This window comes from Dipodomys spectabilis, unplaced genomic scaffold (assembly GCF_019054845.1).
Source record: "Dipodomys spectabilis isolate Male_0828 unplaced genomic scaffold, ASM1905484v1 ptg000136l, whole genome shotgun sequence".
NCBI classification, from domain to species: Eukaryota; Metazoa; Chordata; class Mammalia; order Rodentia; family Heteromyidae; genus Dipodomys; species Dipodomys spectabilis.
Genome location: NW_024870813.1, coordinates 234,468 through 254,250, shown reverse-complemented (window position 1 = coordinate 254,250; position 19,783 = coordinate 234,468). Strand labels below are relative to the sequence as shown.

General features: G+C 44.6%; 1 protein-coding gene across 1 annotated transcript in view; it reads right to left on the bottom strand.

Annotated features, from left to right (window-relative positions):
* Nucleotides 1–19,783, bottom strand: part of Frmpd2 (FERM and PDZ domain containing 2) — a 102,251-nt gene that overhangs the window by 74,348 nt on the left and 8,120 nt on the right. The window contains exons 3-9 of the mRNA XM_042690166.1: nucleotides 18,437–18,594; nucleotides 16,641–16,706; nucleotides 15,343–15,534; nucleotides 12,148–12,280; nucleotides 10,351–10,438; nucleotides 7,542–7,677; nucleotides 5,437–5,508 (exon numbers count right to left, since the gene is read on the bottom strand). Of these exons, the coding sequence (XP_042546100.1) occupies nucleotides 5,437–5,508; nucleotides 7,542–7,677; nucleotides 10,351–10,438; nucleotides 12,148–12,280; nucleotides 15,343–15,534; nucleotides 16,641–16,706; nucleotides 18,437–18,594 (845 nt within the window). The remainder of the gene's footprint in view (nucleotides 1–5,436; nucleotides 5,509–7,541; nucleotides 7,678–10,350; nucleotides 10,439–12,147; nucleotides 12,281–15,342; nucleotides 15,535–16,640; nucleotides 16,707–18,436; nucleotides 18,595–19,783) is intronic.

Here is a 19,783-nt window from a genome sequence, read left to right as displayed (position 1 = left end):
ACTCAGAGTGAAGGGGTGGAAAAGGATCTACCAATCAAATTCCCCCAATAAGAAAGCAGGTGTAGCTATCCTGATATCTGACAAAATAAACTTTTCATTAAAATCAGTACAGAAAGACAAGGACGGACATTACATATTAATAAAGGGAACAATCCAAGAGGAGGATATAACCATCATCAACTTATATGCCCCAAATATCGGTGCACCCAGATATGTTAAACAAATGCTCTCAAACTTACAGAATAAAATAGATCCCAATACGATAATACTAGGAGACTTTAACACGCCACTCTCACCAAAGGACAGGTCTACCAACCAGAGGATTGGCAAAGAAGCTACCGAATTAAGTGAGGCCATACTTCAAGCGGAATTAACTGACATCTACCGAGTATTTCACCCTAAAACAACACAGTACACATTCTTCTCAGCAGCTCATGGAACTTTCTCCAAAATAGACCATATCATAGTTCATTCAAGGAACTTAAGCAAATACAAAGGGATCGACATAATCCCCTGTATCCTATCTGACCACAGTGGAATCAAGCTAGCTCTCAATAACAAAGCATACCGCAGAAATTTCTCTAATACATGGAAATTGAACAGCACACTCCTTAACAAGGCCTGGGTAACAGAAGAGATCAGAGAAGAAATAAAGCATTTCCTAGAACTCAATGAAAATGAAAACACCTCACAAAGAAACTTGTGGGACACAGCAAAAGCAGTCCTGAGGGGCAAATTTATTGCCCTCAGTGCCCACATCAAGAGAATGGAGACAGACCAAGTAAATAATCTCATGTTGCAACTAAAACAGCTAGAAAAACAAGAAAAAATGGGACCTAAAGCTACTAGACGAAGCCAGATAACCAAATTGAGAGCAGAGATTAACCAATTAGAAAATCAGAAAACCATAACCAAAATAAACCAAACAAAAAGCTGGTTCTTTGAAAAAATAAACAAAATTGATGGCCCGTTGGCAAGATTAATTAAAAAAAGAAGAGAGGAAACCCATATTAATAGGATTAGGGATGCCACGGGAAACATCACAACACGTACCCAAGATATCCAAACAATTCTAACAGACTACTTTCAAAAGCTATACTCTCTAAAGGAAGAAAATCTGGCGGAAATGGATGCATTTTTAGAGAAATACAAGTTACCCAAACTGAGCAAAGAAGAAGTTAACCAATTAAATAAGCCAATATCCTATAATGAGATACAGGAAGCTATCAAAAGTCTTCCAACAAAAAAAAGCCCAGGACCAGATGGATTCACAGCAGAATTCTATAAGACCTTTAAAGAAGAACTAATACCCATACTCCTCAAGCTCTTCAGAGAAACAGAGAAGGAGGGAGCTATCCCAAACTCATTCTACGAAGCCAATATCACACTCATCCCCAAACCAGGCAAAGACCCAACCAAAAAGGAGAATTACAGGCCAATCTCCTTGATGAACACAGATGCAAAGATCCTTAACAAGATTCTAGCTAACAGAATCCAGAAACACATAAAAAAAATAATACACTATGATCAGGTAGGCTTCATCCCAGAGACACAGGGATGGTTTAACATACGTAAGTCAATAAATGTAATCCAGCATATCAACAGAGCCAAGGTCAAGAATCACATGATTATCGCCACAGATGCAGAAAAGGCCTTTGATAAAATTCAACATTCATTCATGCTAAAAGCTCTGGAGAAAATAGGAATAGAAGGAACATTTCTAAAAACAATAAAAGCCATTTATGACAGACCAATAGCCAATATTATACTTAATGGGGAAAAGCTACAACCAATCCTCCTAAAAACAGGAATAAGGCAAGGATGTCCACTGTCTCCACTCCTCTTCAACATAGTCCTAGAACCCTTAGCCAGGGCAATAAGGCAAGAAAAAGACATTAAAGGGATCCGCATAGGGAAAGAAGAAGTGAAACTATCCCTTTTTGCAGACGACATGATACTATACCTCCACGATCCCAAAAACTCCATCCCCAAACTTTTAGAAATCATAAGTCACTTCGGCAAAATAGCAGGATACAAAATAAACCCACAAAAATCAGTTGCCTTCCTATACACTGATAACGCACAGGAAGAGAGGGAAATAAAGGGAGCAACCCCATTCACAATAACCTCCCAAAAAATAAAATATTTAGGAATTAACCTAACCAAAGATGTAAAAGAACTATTTAATGAGAACTATAAAAAGTTAAAGAAAGAAATTGCAGAAGACACTAGGAAATGGAAAGACCTCCCATGCTCCTGGATAGGCCGACTTAATATAGTAAAGATGGTGATACTTCCAAAATTAATATACAAATTCAATGCAATTCCTATTAAAATCCCAATGACGTACATCACTGAAATACAGAAAACAGTCCAAAAATTTATATGGAACAACAAAAGACCTAGAATAGCCAAAACAATTCTAGGGGATAAAGACAATATGGGAGGGCTATCCATGCCGAACTTCAAACTCTACTACAGAGCTATAATCACAAAGACAGCATGGTACTGGCACAAAAACAGACCCGAAGACCAATGGAACAGAATAGAAGATCCAGATATAAATCCACAGGCCTACAGCCAGCTGATATTCGACAAAGGAGCCAAAGACATACAATGGAAGAAACACAGCCTCTTCAACCGCTGGTGCTGGGAAAACTGGGCAGCCACATGCAGAAAACTAAAAGTGGACCCCAGCCTATCACCATGCACCAACATCAACTCAAAATGGATTAAAGACCTTAACATTAAACCTGAATCTCTGAAACTACTGCAGGACGGAGTAGGAGAGACACTTGAACTAATAGGCACAGGAAGGAACTTCCTGAACAGAGTCCCAGGGTCACAACAAGTTGGAGAGAGACTCGACAAATGGGACTACCTTAAAATAAAAAGCTTCTGCACAGCTAAATCTATCGCAACTAAGCTAGAAAGACAACCAACTAATTGGGAAAAAATATTTACCAGCAATATATCAGACAAGGGGTTAACATCCTGTATATACAGGGAACTCAAGAAACTAATCCCTCCCAAACCTAACAAACCAATTACTAAATGGGCAAGGGAACTAAAGAGGGACTTCTCAAATGAAGAAATAAAAATGGCAAAGAAACACATGAGGAAATGTTCATCATCCCTGGTGGTGAAGGAAATGCAAATAAAGACAACCCTGAGATACCACCTTACCCCAGTCAGAATGTCCCACATCCACAAATCAGCCAACGACAAATGCTGGAGGGGATGTGGAGAAAGAGGAACCCTATTACACTGCTGGTGGGAATGTACACTTATACAACCACTTTGGAAAGCAGTCTGGAGGGTCCTTAGAAAGCTAAAGATTGACCTCCCTTACGACCCAGTCATACCACTTCTAGGCATCTACCCTGAACAACAGGAACCAATATACAAGGACACGTGCACCTCCATGTTTATTGCAGCACTGTTCGCAATAGCTAGGATATGGAAACAACCTAGGTGCCCCACCACAGATGAATGGATCCAAAAATTGTGGTATCTATACACAATGGAATATTATGCAGCCATTAGAAATGACAAAATAATGGCATTTGCAGGGAAATGGATGGAGCTAGAAGGAATCATGTTGAGCGAGGTAAGCCAAGAACGAAGAGACAAACGGTACATGGTCTCCCTCATAAGTGGATGCTAAATCCAAAAGGTTAGGTGATACGACAAAACTAACAGGACTTAAGAAACAAAGAACTCCCGCTCATCTGGTTGAACCACTACTAAATATCCTCATGCTGCTGATCACAAATATGGTATATAACATGTGAACACTGTTATATATTACAGACTGTGGTAGACAATTTGCTCCAGGGAAGTTAGAATGAACTTGTGACTTTGAAATTATGTAATCATTTAATCACAATCAAAAAAAAAAAAAAAAAAAGAACCTCGGGGAAGGGAGGGAGGGAGGGGATGGTAGGGGGAAAACAATGGAGGGGGTAACAATGTTCAAGAGGAAGTGTACTCATAACCTCACTCATGTAACTGTGACCCTCTGTATAGTAGCTTTACAATAAAAAAAAAAAAAAAAAAAAAAGAAGCTCCGGAGGACACTAGCACAAAAGCCAATGAGATAGATCTCTGCAGGGGCATGCCTCAGGCAGGGACTGCTAGCCTGGGAAGGACATTCTTTAACCTCCCTGCTTCCTGGCCAGATCTGCTCTGCCCTAAAGCCTACTTCCTTCCCTCCTTCTCTCCTTTCCGCCCTCTCTCTCTGTCTCCGCTCACTGCTGCTTCCTCAGAGCTACTTCCTGTGTAAGAGTAGTCCTCTCCCTCCTCCTCACTCTGCCAGCTTCCATCCTCTTCCATCCATATAAGTTTTTTTTTCTTCTTTGTTTTTGGGGGTTTTGCTTGGGGTCTTCTTGGTTTCTGGTTGTCTGGGTATGATTTTCTTTAGCACAAATCACACCTGGTATTCTTTTACATGCATATATTCATCTATCTGTGCCTCTTCCACAGGGAAAGGACTCTGCTTTCCATGGTAGGGGAGCACATAAAAGTTCAAGCATATACATTCCAAAGATTATAGCCAAAAGGTTATGCAAATGCCAGCTGACATACCACAGTACTTGGCACTAATTGGACCCCTGAGAAAGAGAAAAGATACACACATAGACAGATGGACAGCCAGGCAAAGGAGGTACACACATGAACACATAGAACCACATGCACCCCAACAGAGACTAGCTCTATTTAGCTAATTCCTACAATAAATGCCTTCTCTACAATTGCCTTCTGCTAGCTGAGTCTTTTTGCCTAAACCATTGGACTAGCCGGGTACTAGTGACTCATATCTATAATCCTAGCTTTTCAGGAGGCTGAGATCTGAGGATCAAAGTTGGAAGCCAGCCCAGGCAGAAAAGTCTCTGAGACTCTCATCTCCCATTAACTACCAAAATGCCAGAAGTAGAGCTATATAGCTCAAATGGTAGAGTATTAGCCTTAGCAAAAAAAAGCTTAGGGGGCAGTGTCCAGGCCAAGAGTTCAAGCTCTAGGTCTGGCACAAAAAAATAAAATAAAATAAATGAAAGTGTTGGACTGAGCCTGGCAGCCATGCTGGGAGGCAGTAGGTGGCCCTAGACTCCTGACATTCACAGCATAGATTGGAGTCTAAAATCAAGCCCATCATGAGGGAGATACTTCACAAGCATCCAGACTAATGAGAGGAAGGCTGAAGTGACTGATGGTGGACAGACCAGCAAGATGGAGCCAGAAGCTATAGAGAGTTTCTTTCAAAGGGGCAAAGGAGATAGTGAAGGAGTGGGGCAGGAATAGAAGTGGTCACTGCTCTGCTCAGAGCCTAGAGGGGGCTAGGGTCCATGGGAACATCTCCACATAGAACATCATTAGACCAGACTTGCCTGTCTAGGTGACTCCCTCCCTTACCACCCAGCCCCACCCCATGGTTACCACAACAGTTCCAGGCAGATGTAGGGTCACTGGGGCCTCTCCAGCCATCAGGACAAACTCCGGCCTAGAAAACTGGAGAAAATATTCAGACTACTTATAGGGGAGAAACAGGGTCTGGGCTTCCTCTAGGAGCTCATCTCTCCCAGTTTCCCCCAGCTCTTTATTCACCAGACTCCAAAGGAAACAGGTTTCAGCAAGATGCAGCTAATGTGGGGGGAAGTTCCTACCCCCACCCCCAACCAGCTCTGCTGGCCTCAAAGCTACTATGAGTGGATGAAGGAGATTGACACGTCTTGGCCCTTAAGTAAGCATGGGGACATCATTATTAAGGGTTCACAATTCACACAGCATTTCATAATCCTTTGGATGTCTCAAAACTATAAAACACATTCTAGCCAGGAGCAGGTGGCTCATTCCATAATCTGAGCTACTTAGGAGGCTGAGATCTGATAAAAGCCAGAAGTGGAGCAATGACTCAAGTGGTAGAGTGCCAGTCTTGAGTTAAGAAGCTCAGGAACAGCACCCAGGCCCTGAGTTCACACACACACAGACACAGACACACAGACACACAGACACACACAGACACACACACACACACACAGACACACACACACACACACACTATGTTCAACAAAAAGAACTTGTAAAAATAAAACATTTCAGGTTTTAGCTTAGGGAAAAGGTTTTCCAGCTCTGGCAGTAGAATCAAGAATGTTCACCATCAACTCTCATTCTTGGTTTTTACAAAACTCCTCATTTGTATCACTGACCATCCAAGGAATGTTTTAGTCCTTGTGTTACTTAGAGCCAGCCAGCATGTCCTGGCTGCCTGTCCTCAACTCATTTTTCAGATAAGAAAGTGGAGGCTCCAAGAGGCTAAAAGCTTACTATTCACACAGCCAGCAAATTGCAGACTTAGGGGTTATGTATAATGTGCCCCCAAGGACACCCAGCAGGACCTTGGTCTCAGGAGATCACAACTGGAGGTGGGCTGTGTCCTGAGAGAGTCCAGGAGATTCATCCTTAGTGGTGATCAGGAAATAAAGCTCATAAGGCAGCATGTGCTGAACACCAGAGGCTGTGAGCTTGCTGGGGGTAGGGCTGCCCCATTAAGGCTCTCAGGATCCCCTTCTTGAAGGCCTTGGAGGATAGCATGGGGGGTGGGTAGAGGTGTAGCATGTGGAAGGAAGCAAGACCACACAAAAGGAGGGATGCCCAGAGGCCATTTAGAGCTCAGCTCTAATTTGTTGCTAGTCTTAAATTTCCCTGTGACAAAGACTTTCTGAGTCCATCTGGGTTTGATGGTCCCAAAGGGACCCAATGATAAGACACAAGGTCAGGGCCACAGCTTCTCCATGAACAGCCTGTCACCCTACCTGCAGCTTATGGCAGCTCCCCAGGCACTGGTCCCCTCGGGACCACTGTGGCAGCATCTTGTGTCTTGTGTCTTGAAGTAGGACTGCTTTATTCTAAACACCAAAGTGAGCTGGGAGCTGGTGGCTCATGCCTAGCTACTTAGAGAGGCTAAGATCCAAGGATTGTGGTTTGAAGCCAACCTGGACAGAAAAAATCTGTGAGAATTTCATCTCCAAATAACCAGCCAAAAGCCAGCAGTGGAGGTGTGGCTCAAGTGATAGAGAACCAGCCTGGAGCCAAAAAAAAAAAAAAAGGCAAGTGAGAGTTCAAAGTCCTGAATTCAAGCTGGTACAAAAATGAATGAATGAAACAAACAAAAACCCCACCAAAATTGCTATGACTGGCTTCACGGCTGTTGGCAGAAGACCTTCTGGCCAGAGGATTGTCCTGGGCCCAACCATCATCCAATCAGCCAGCACAAACTTGACCAGCTGACCCTCCTTGTAGCCTCTCTATGAGGAGTCCTGGCTCCCAGAAGTCCCCTGGCAAGTGCATGGGCCCTGGACAGCTCCCTAAGCACATGCCCCCTCTTGCTTCTGTCCTTCACAACATTGGCTGTGAACTTCCTGAGAGGTGGGCCTTGGTCTCTTCAACCTATTCATAACACAGAGTCTATTGCAGACCTGGCCCACTGAGGCTTTGTGTCACCACCCCTATGGAGACTATCTCTCAGCCAACTTTTTGCTCACCTTTCCTTTTCTTTGCAGGAAACTTCTTGGAGAAGGAGTTGTTGGCCGTGATCTTTCTGCTCCTGCCAAGGGCACAGACCCGGAACTGAGCCTCCTGTCTTCCTGAACGTCATGGGGAACAGCACCTTCAACACTGCTGGCCAGGGAGGGAGATGTCATGAAGCTGTTGATGATGCTCTGACACCGGACATCTGGGCAGGTGCACCCGTGCCTCACGTCTCCAGTCCCCATCCCATGAGGACTTCCCATAGCCAATGTTCAGATGGGGAAACTGACACTTGCACAAGTCAAGTTTGCAGAGCCATGGAGCTGGGTGAGGTTTGAGGTGCAAGACCATGGTTTGCTGTATTTCTTCACCCCAAGACTTCTCCCTCTGTGCTGGGGGTATGTGATCCCAGGTCCCCAGTAATCCCTGAGGTAGCCATGAGATCCCATGATCTGACTTCCTTCCTTCATGTTTATATGTTTAAAATGTTTTGACCATAAAGATCAGTCACGCACCACATAATGGCAGCACATAGCAGATGCACCAGCAGTACCATGATGTCACGACTGAGTGGATTCCACTGTTACATGCTAACACAACACATCATGTGGTTACAGTGGCTGGAATAAGGAACTGGTATAAGGAACCTACCTCGCTGTCCTATTCAGCTCAGCAATACCATCAGCATATTGGATAATGGTAACAAATGACTCTCACTCACCTAAGCATTCGCTACTGTGTACTTTTATCATTACTCCAAAGAATATTCCTTGAGCAAAAACCTTGAGAATTTTTTTTGTTTAAAAAAGTATTTTAGTCTGGGAACCAATGGCTCAGACCTGAAATCCTAGCCACTCAAGAGGCTGAGATCGGAGGATGATGGTTCAAAGCCAGCTTGGGCAGGAAAGTCTGTGAGATTCATCTCTCCAATCTCATGTGGTATAGTATTAGTCTTTTTTGTTTTAAATTTTCTTTTTTGTGCCTGTCCTGGGTCTTGAACTCAAGTCTTGGGCACTAAGTTGGGTTTTGGGAGGGTTTTTTGTTTTGTTTTGTTTTCTCAAGGTTAGCGTTCTATTGCTTCAGCCACAGCTCCACTTCTGGCTTTTGATGATTACTTGGAGATAATTATCTCTTGGTCTTTCCTACCTGGGCTGACTTCCACCTGTAATCCTCAGATCTCAGCCTCTTGAGTGGCTAGGATTACAGGTGTGAGCCAGTAGTACATGGCATAGAGTTCTAGTCATAAGTAAAAAAAAGTTAAGAGAGCTCCAAGCCCTGAATTCAAGCCCTAGGACCAGCAAACTCTCTCTCTCTCTCTCTCTCTCTCTCTCTCTCTCTCTCTCTCTCTCTCTCTCTCTCTCTCTCTATCTATCTATCTATCTATCTCCCCCCCTCTCTCTCTTGCAAACAGTTGGTCATGTTATTCCCCCAGCATCCTTGTGGATCTCTTTCCTTTGTCTCTTGATTGTGGTGCTTTCTCTGGTGCCAATTTTGTGTTATTTTACCATCATAGCTCTGAGTACTGAGCTACTATAGTACACATGAGCATGCGTGCACATGCGTGCACACACACACAAATGAGCACATATACACGAATATACATGCAGGTGCACAGACATTGTGCACCTAAGCACACATACCTGCACACACACACACACAGACCCTAGGTATATAGGAGGCTATGCTGTACAGTTTTGTGTAATAATGTGTTATGATGTTCACACAATGATATTGCCTAACAACACATTTCTCAGAATCTGCCCTGCTACTAAGAGATGGATGACTCTCTATGATTTATGGCATCTCTAAGCTGTTTTCATTGGCAAAAAAATAGTTTCAAATGTCAAGAAAAATCACAAGGTAAATATTGTGGCCACTAGTCAAATTGCACCTATGGATATGACAAGTGTGGCCAAAGCCATTGGCTTAGCCATGCAAAAATAAGCTTCATCACAATCCTCACCAAAGCACCAAAGAAATACATACTCCAACCTCAATCCCCACAGTTCCAGCTCCTGGAAGAGATGGATCCAGGGATACAATTGAAGTACCAATGTTAAACTAATGAAAACATGACTTTACAACCTCCTCCCACAGAAAGATGGAGCCATTTCCCAAGCCTTTGAATCTGGGCTGGACTTAAGGCTTGATTTGGCCAATAAAATGAGGCAGAAGTCAGGGAAAGGCAGTGCTGGAATTTATATTCTCTCTGTCTCTGTCTCCCTCTCCCGCCCTCTTCTCTTCTTCCTTCCCTTCTCTCTTTCCCTCTTCCTTTTCTCTCCCTCCCTCTTTCCCTTCTTCTCTCTCTCCCCCTTCCTCCATTGTTCTCTCTTTTCCCTCCGCTCTCTGTCTCTTTATCACTGTCACTGTCTCTCTGACTCTCTGTCTCTGTCTCTCTCTCTTTCCTTTCCTCTTGTTCTCTCTGTCAGGTGAGCAATCACAGTCCAACCTCTCAGAAAAAAAAGCAGCCAAAAACTCCTAAGAGCCCAGCAGGTTCCGAAAGTGTAGGCTGAACACAACCTCCGTGCCCTGCAAAGGTGCCAGCTAAATGAGGTTTGCTTTGACCGCTGGGCTTTGTGCTGTGTGGCAGTGAGCGATTACAAACGCTTGAAGCACATCGTTGTTCTGTCCCTGAGCCGGAATGTGGTTCCCAAAAGAGACAGTGCCTGATGACAGTCGCCCCTCAACACCAGGCTTCTCCATTTCCCAGTGGAAGATTTTCTGAGAAGCAAGAGGTTTCTTTCTCATCAATAATCACTTTTTAAAGCAGAAAATGAGCCATCTCCCACCAAGTTCCCAGCACCTGCTAACCTCCGGACTCACCTGTTAACAAAGAGGCTGCAGCGACTCTGTGTTGTGTTGCTCCAGCGGGGATCCAGGGAGCTCTGAGTTTCCATGCTTCTCTCTGAAACTAATCATACACACACTGGACGGTATGGATGGAAATGGAGGCCTGGCATTCTGGAATCACGCAGCCCAGAGTGTAGATAACATCACAACTCATTAGCTGCATGCCCGTGGTGAAATGATGGAACTTCTCTGAGATTCAGAGACTCATTCTCATATGAAAAATGTCACAGGTGGGAGGTAGGAGCACTGTAAGAGGGGAATAAGAGGGGCTAGGAATGTGGCTTAGTGGTAGAGCGCTTGCCTAGCATCTGCAAAGCCCTGGGTTTGATTCCTCAGTACCACATAAGCAGAAAAAGGCAGATGTGGCATTGTGGCTCAAGTGGCAGAATGGTAGCCTTGAGCAAAAAGATCTCAGGGACAGTGCCTAGACCCTGAATTCAAGTCCCAGGATTGGCAAGAAAAAAGAAAAAAGGAGGTGGAAACAATGCTTGATAAGAAATGTACTCATTTTCTTGCCCATGTAATTGTAACCCCTCTGTATGGTATTTTTCACAATAAAAAAAAGAAGGAAGAAAGAAAGAAGGAAAGAAAGAAAGAAAGAGAGAGAGAGAGAGAAAGGAAGGAAGAAAGGAAGGAAGGAAGGAAGGAAGGAAAGGAGAGAAAAAGGAAAGAAAGAAAGAGAGAGAGAGAGAGAGAGAGAGGCATAATGGCAAAGGATAGAATAATATCTTGTTTTAGGACCAAAAACAGTAACTTTAATTAGAAATAAATATATAAATCATAAAAACCAAGTGAAATGGTGTGTGCCTGTAATCCTAGTACTCAGGAGTTGGAGACAGGAGGATTAAAAGTTTGGGGCCAGCTTGGGTTACATAAAGAGACCCCATCTATAAATAAATGAGCAAATAAAATAAGGAAAAAATCAGCAAGCTCAGTTTTAGTTGAAAAACAAATTTTTTAGAAGTTATACTTTTTCTGTAAATCCATATAGAAAGTAACTTTTTCCTGGATGCTGGTAGCTATACCTGTAATCCTAGCTAACCTGGGTAGCTGAGACCTAAGGATTGAGATTCAGAGCTAGACTGGGCAATCAAGTCCCACAAACTCTTATCTCCAGTTAACCAGCAAAAGGCCAGAAGTGGAGAAGTGGCTCATGTGGAAGAGCACCAGATGTAAGGTTGAAAAAAAACAAGCAAGAGCAGGAGGTCCTATGTTCAAGCCTCAATACTAGCACAGATAGATAGATAGATAGATAGATAGATAGATAGATAGATAGATAGATACATAGATACATAGATACATAGATACATAGATAGATACATAGATAGATACATAGATAGATACATAGATAGATACATAGATAGATACATAGATAGATAGATAGATGATAAACAGATAAACTGTGGGTGTTTTATTTTTGGTCGTTTCTTTTTTGGTACTGAGGATTGAACCTAGGACATTGCACTTGCTAGCAAGCTCTTTGCCACTGAGCTACCCCAACATTGAAGCCCTGTCGCTTCTTCTGAATTGTTCTCATCATCTTGTCCAGTTAGATTTTCATTGGAAATGTAGTTAACATTTGCTACCATTGTCTCTGCTCAATGGTTAAAACTTCTCTGGGAACAGGAAGGGGAATTATACTCAGCCCCTTCACTCCAGGGCTTTCTGGAAGAGTGCAGCTTACATGGCCTTTCTCTGCCATGGGAGCAAAAATGGCTGGCACATGCTGGGCACCAGTGGCCTACACCGGGAGCTCAGGACCTCACCCACCTCTGCAAGGATGCAGGTCATCCAGGGCCTGGGTAGCAGGGCTCTTGCTGCTTGCCTGGTGCAGCCTCTTCCTGAGCAGATAGCTTCTGCTCTGTGGCTCACAAGTGCTTTCTTCCACAGCTCTCCTCTCCACCTGAAGATCAAGGGTATCACAAGCTGCTGCCCCAGGTTAGCAGAGGCGGGTATTTACGCAGACACCAGCAAACTACTTGTCCAGCTAAACCAATGTGTTTACCCTATCCAGGGAGAGCCCAGTGTCACCTTGTCCAATGACTAGAAGATGCTCTGGATTTATCCACATACCCTCTAGCAGCAAGTCGCTCCTCCAGTCCTGTGTCGGGTACATCAGGGCCATTCTAGTGCATTTCTGTCCTGGCTGGAGCCTCTCAGCACTCTGTGCAGCAAGACCCAGCACTGTGTCCTTCCCACCACAAACCTGGGGTCACCTTTCCTGCCACTTCATGCACATCTGTCCCTGTTTAATATATTACCTTAAACTTCCTTGCCTGTCTGTGCCCCCTGTCTTGTTTCCACCACAAATGGAAATGTTAAGTGTCAACACAGAACCCATAGACACTGACCAGAACAGTGACGTGCCACTGGATGGTAGGCTATGACGTCTTTCAAATAAATATACTCTTGTCCCACACAGGCACCATATGGATGGAGATGAAGGGACAGATGAGTCAACATTGCAAACAGTCCACCAGAAGATGTCCCTCCTAGTTAGGTACTGGTTGTTCATGCCTGTAATCCTAGCTATACAGGAAGCTGAGATCTGAGGATCGTGGCTCAAAGCCAGCCTGAGCAGGAAAGTCCATGAGACTCTTATCTCCAGTTAACTACCAGAAAACTGTAAGCGGAGCTATAACTCAAAGTGGTAAAGTGGTAAGAGCTGTATTTCACCTGCTAAGACAGCTGAGGTCTACAGTGAATATTAGGTAGGAGGGACACTGTCTTTTCTTTCCTTTTTCTTATTTTCTTTTTTTGGTGCTGATCCTGGGGCTTGAACTCAAGACCTTGGGATGTCCCTGGGATTTTATTTTTTTTTGCTCAAGGCTAATTCTCTACCATGTGTATCACAGCTCTACTTCCAGCTTTTTGGTGGTTAATTGGAAGTAACAATCTCATAGACTTCCCTCCCAATGCTGGCTTTGAACTATGATCCTCAGATCTCAGCCTCCCTAGCAGCTAGGATTACAGGCGTGAACCACTGATGCCTGGCTCTGGAAAGGACATTCTTTCCTTTCTTTCTTTCTTTCTTTCTTTCTTTCTTTCTTTCTTTCTTTCTTTCTTTTTTTTCTTCCTCTTTCTTTCTTCTTTTCTTCCTCTTTCTTTCTTTCTGTCCTGGGGCTTGAACTTGGGGCCTAGATGCTGTCCCTGAGCGCTTTTTGCTCAAGGCTAGCACTCTACCACTTTAAGCCACAGCTCCACTTCCAGTTTTCTGGTGGTTAATTGGAGATAAAAGTCTCATGGACTTTACTGCCCTGGCTGGCTTTGAACCACAATCCTCAGATCTCAGCTTCCTGAATAGCTAGGATTACAGGCATGAATAACCAGTGCCTAGCTAGGAGGGACATCTTCTGGTGGACTGTTTGCAATGTTGACTCATCTGTCCCTTCATCTCCATCCACATAGTGCCTGGGTTAATCTTGGCCTGGGCTCATCAACATATCCCTAAACAGATATAGCTGCCTGGCTGGTCTCTGTCTCTGCCTCCCTGCTCATCATCTCAAATAAAAATCTCCTTGCATTGAATGCCATAGGCCCCTTGCTTGCCCATCCTTCTCCAGCCTGCCTTGGTATGGGGTGGGGGAGATACCAAGAATCAACTTCTAGAGCTTCCTATGGGCTAGGAAGAGGCTATCTCCACCCAAGGCCACTTTTCACCTTGTCCCCAGTCTGATTTCCTTCCCTCACTACTCTCTCCCAGACTGCTTTCCCAATACATAACTCTTGCCCAGGAATCCCAGCCACAGGGATGGAGAAAACCCAACCTTTGTCAGGCCCCTGCAATGAACTGGGCATGTAAAGGACAGAAAGCAGACTGGTAAGACAAAGGCAGAAGGCAGGGGGTGGCCAGAGACCTGAGGATAAAATATCAAGCAAGGCCTAGAAGGTAAGATAGAACTAAATTCCAGGTCATAAATGTGACAGTTCTATATAAACACTTGCAAAGATCTAATAGTCTGACCCATGCTAGAAATCAAGCTCTACCTGGGAATTCAACAGTACTACCCAACAGAACTTGAATGATGAGAATATTTTAGATCTGCCCTGTCCAGCATGGTAGGCACCAGCTTTCTCTGTAGGAACTGTGCACTTGAAATGTGACAAGTGTAACTGTGGTATTGGAAGTGTGTGTTGTGCTGCTAGGGACGGAACTCAAAGCCTTGCACGTTAGGCAAGCACTCTAGCACTGAGCTACATAGCAGCCCCCTGAATTTTTTATTTTATTCTATTTTTTGTACCATGCTGGAGCTTGAACTCATAGCCTCACTCTCTTGCTTGTCTTTTTCTTTTTCTTTTTTTATTGTTATTACAGAGGTGATGTACAGATGGGTTAGAGTTTCAGAGGTCAAGTAATGAATACATTTCTTTTTGGACAGTGTCACCCTTCCTCATTCGCTCCAAGTTTTTCCCTTCTGTACTCACCCACAATTTGAACAGATCACTTTCAACATAGTGTCTAGTGAGGACCACGGCTGCCTTTGTTCACCCTTTGTCCCTCCATTATCTGTGCTCACCCTACCCTCCAGATAAATGAGCAAATAAGACAGAAAACAAAACAACAAAGAAAAACCCTCTTGTTTTCATTTCCTAGAGTTCATTTCAAAAAAATACTATTTTATATGATCAGAGGAGCATAGGCATTGTGCCTTTGTGCTTCTCCCCTAAGAGTATTACTTGGCTTTCTCTATCGAGACTGGAACTCTACCCCTTGAGGAAAACTCTACTCCGAGCTTTTTGATGGTTAACTGGACATAAGAGTCTCATGTTTTTTTTCTATGTAGGCTAGCTTTGAACCTTGATCCTCAGATCTCAGCCTCTTGAGTAGCTAGGATTACAGGCATGTGCTACTGGTGCCTGGATTGCCATTCTATTTTAGTATTCGTTATCATTTAACCAATTTCAGTTTCAATAACCACACATGGCAGGTGGCTACCAGGTTGCTCAGTCTAGATCTGTACCTACCTCAGAGATAGAGCCAAGCACCAAGCCCACCAGCCTTCTGATGTGGAGGCTGGCAGGGGCGGGGTACACAGCCACTTCTTCCTGGTGGACCCGACAGACTTCCAGAACTGACATCAGTGGACGCCGCCTGTGCGGCTGATCTTCACACATGGCCAGCAGGAGAGCGTGCACTGGCTCGCTGAGCGTCAGGGGCTGTAGGACACAGGTTGGTGAGAAGGGCAAGCATCATTCAAGAATGAGCTATGAGGTCAGCATTGTGGGTGGAGCACCCTGCAGATGTCACTTCCAGAATATGAGCCTGCTCCTTCTGGAATGTTCTGCACATATAATCCATCATCAAGGCTATATGGTGCAGAGCACTAACCTACACACACACACACACACACAACCTCAGTCTTTCACTATGGCATCTCCAGCAGGTAGACTGTACTCTTGTAGAACTAGTTTCTAAGAAATTCTAATGGTATCACGTGAAATTTTACACAAAGACATGCACACACATACTCAACAGTCCCAAACTGTAAAATGCTGTGCTGTAGAACACTGAAGTTTGTATGCACTAAGCCTTCTTGTACTATGTAATGTACTATTCCCAAAAACCTTCAGAGGGAGGGCGGACACAGCAGGAAGCATTTGCCTGCCTTTGTAGAACATCAGATCCCTTTGCATGAGAGGCATCTCACTTCAGAAAGGGCTGCTTTAAAAGAGTTTTTAGTCAATAAAGAAAAACATAACAAAGTTGGGCATTGGTGGCTCATACCTGTAATCCTAGCTACTCATGCGGCTAAGATCTGAGGGTCTCAATTCAAAGCCAGCCCAGACAGAAAAGTCCAAGAGATTCTTTTCTACAATTAACCAGCAAAAAGCTTAAAGGAGGTGTGGCTCAAGTGACAGAGCTCCAGCCTTGAATGAAAAGTAAAGTGAGGGTGTGAAGCCCTGAGTTCAAGCCTCAGTACCGGCATGCACACACTTGAGTGCACAGAGAAAGAGGGAAAGAGAGAGAGAGAGAGAGAGAGAGAGAGAGAGAGAGATAACAGTACCTCTGTATCTGGAAATTCCTCTAGCTTGCTGCTTCCCTGAGAAGTCCCAACTGTGCCTGCCTGCATGGTGATGCTCATGTTCAATAAATGTGGCCCTGCTATGGGAAAACCACAAAACTAATCCAAGGCTGTGCCTGAAAAGCTGGAAGTATGGCTTAAGCTGTAGGACACCTGCCTAACAAATACAAGACCCCGAGCTCAAATCCCAGTTTGAAGCAAAGCCAGGCCAAGCAGAACTTGGAGCATTCATTTACAGACCTGGTTTGGTGGGACATGGAAGCCCGCTGACCAGTAGAGAGTCATTCCCAAAGAATAGACATGCACCTGTCCAAGGGAAAAGCATGCAATTAGATGTCGGCCATCTCCAGCATTCTGTCATCCTGGGAGCAAAGTCAATTCCATAGAGTCATCTGACTAACCCCACACGACCTGCACCCCTCACTCTGTGCTGCCTCCTACACTACAGGTGAGAAAGCCAGAAATCTGCTTTCTAGCAGAAACTATGACACCCAGATTAAGATACATACCTACCTATACACACACATATATACATACACACACAAATGCATATACATACATATATACACACACAGAGAGGAAATCTCTTAGGAACTTCTGAAAAACTAAAGTATCTGCAAGCTGTTGGCTCATGCCTATAATCCTTCTCAGGAGGCTGAGATCTAAGGATCAGGGTTTGAAGCCAGCCTGGGTAGATAAGTCCATTAGACTCTAATCTACAAATAACTAGCCATCAGCTAGGAGCACAGGTGTGGCTCAAGTGGTAGAGCGCCAGTCTTGAGCAAAAAAGCTAAGGGAAGGGCCCTGAGTTCAAGCTCCAGTATCAGCACACAAAAAAATCAATCTTTTGCTCTACTGATGAATGTAGTGTGTGAGATTGATTCCATCCTTTTCTTCTTGTTTCTGCCTTGAATACTGATTTCATATATAGGGTCACAACAGCTATCTTCAACCATGAGGAAACATAAGATCAAAATGCCAACTGATACAAAGAATAGAATGGAAATAGACTGTATAGCTCTTCAGTGACATCAATGAGCTGCTGATCTCCCCCTACTTAAGTAACTAATAACTCTGTCTGTGACCCTGGCCATTGTACTTTAGGCTTTTGGGAGTTTGGAGCCAAAGCCATCTGTAAATGACATATTATGGTTTAATATAATATGGTTTAATATAAATCATTTACCCACAGCCTGTCCCACACTTCTTGAATGCTCATGATCTTCAGATTAAGTCATGTCAAACCCAGTTTACAAATGTAGAAATGGGCTCATCAAAGTTGACTTGCAGAGCCAGGCACTGGTGACTCACACCGGTAATCCTAGCTACTCAAGAGACTGAGATCTGAGGATCACGATTCAAAGCAAGCCCAGGCAGGCAAGGCCATGAAAGGCTCTCATCTCCAATAAACTACTCAGAAAAGGCAGAAGTGGTGCCATGACTCAAATGGTAGAGCTCTAGCCTGGAGTCAAAAAAAGTTCAGGAATAGTGAGTGCCCAGGCCTTTAGTTCAAGCCCCAGGACCAGTACAAGAAAAAAATTGACTTGTCATTGTTAAAGAGCTAATGCGTAACTGGCAAGGAACCATGAAAGCAATGCTTCTGTGTGTGTGTGCGCACATGCACACTCACACACACACACACACACACACACACACACACACACACACATTCACTAGTACTGGATTTTGAAGTAAGGGCCTGCTGTTCCTGAGTTTTTGTGTTCAAAGCTAGTGCTCTACCACTTGAGCCATAGCTCTACTTCCATCTTTTTGGTGGTTAATTGGAGATAAGAGGCTCACTGACTGTTCTACCTGGGCTTTGAACCGTGATCTTCTGATCTCAGCCTTCTGAGTAGCTAGGATTCCAAGCATGCGCCTCCAGTACCTGGCTGAGATCAGTGTTCGTTAGCCCACTTCACCTCCAAGTTGAGAGCCAGGTTCTTCAGGGCTGGGCTGGGAGCTGGAAGTGCCACTCTGAGGACAGGTCTTTCCTGGGGGGCAGGAGGCAGGTGCTGCAAAGAGATCCCACATCTTACCTGTGACACATCCAGCTTCTCATCCCTGCTCGATCCTTGTAGGAGTTCAGGGGCCTTGAATGGTGCAGCCTCTACATGAGAAACGTGGTCTTGGAAAGAAAGACTTCCAGCTGCAGACAGCAAGACTGACCAGGGACAGACCACATAATCTGAGGAACCTGAAACCAAGGCAGTGATAGGGTAATTAAGTAAGGGCTGCCATCTGGAGGGCCACCCAGGGGATTGCGCCTGGCAGGTGTCTGCCTTTGGGACTGGCTGTGAGCCAGACCCAGGGGAGACACAGACCTGAATAAATTCAATCCTGGCATACAAGGATGTGCATTGCTAAGGCTGGCCAAAAATTTAGCACCCAAGTGTATCAGTGGCCTGAAAGTCTTAAAAGGTTACAAGAGGCCAGCGCTGGAAATTAGGGCAAGGTTGAAGCTGTCGATAGCCAGACCAGGATCCAAGGCAGTTGGTCTTCTGGAGCTCTGTATCTGCTCATTGGAACATAAAGAGCAGAGGAGAGGGTATGAGCACTCAGGGAGCGGGAGAAGGAAGCGGTACAGGTGCACCTTGCCCATGATGGGCCCTGTCACTTCCTGGAGCATGTATGACCTCACATGTGAGCCTCTGCTGTATACACCTCTTTGGTCAACCATTTGAGGTTTCTGAGCCAACATTTGAGTATGAGTTCTGTGTTTGCTTCAGTTACTGACTGGACACCTCAGATCTATCCTTCGATACCTGCTCCTTCCAGCCCTGCTCCTTCCAGCATCTCTGTGCACAGATAGTGTGATGCCCGGCCTGCCCAGAAGGGGTACTAGAGAGACATTTCAGGAGGCAAGGGATCTGCTGTGTCCAGGCAGTGTGGATGTGAGAGATCTAGGTGGACACATAGGCCCTGGATGAGAGAGTCCACTGCCACCTCCAGGCCTGGCCTGGTCATGTGATCACCTGCTCTAGACCCTCTCCACACCAATGTTATAAGTATTGTAGGTGGGCATCTTCCTGCTTATCTGAGCCTGTCCAGACCCCTTGGCCACCTGACTACTGGTGGCCATTGCCTAGGTCATGACTGGGTTATGATTGCAGGCCAGCTTTGCTGGGAAAGCCATGTTATCATCATAAGCTGTAAGCAAATCTCTAACAGGTCTAAGCCCTGACCTCCAGTGAGTTTGTCCCTCACTGGATACCTGCCCTCAGCCCTAGATATAAGCATTCTTATATCTTTCCATCAGTCCTGTATTACAGGTTAATTATTCGTTATACTAACCTCCCCTTGAGAGTACTGAATGGATTCAGTCTTGTTGTTGAAGATGATGATCTCCTCTTCCTCCTCCTCTTCCCTTTGGCTACCCTGGGGAT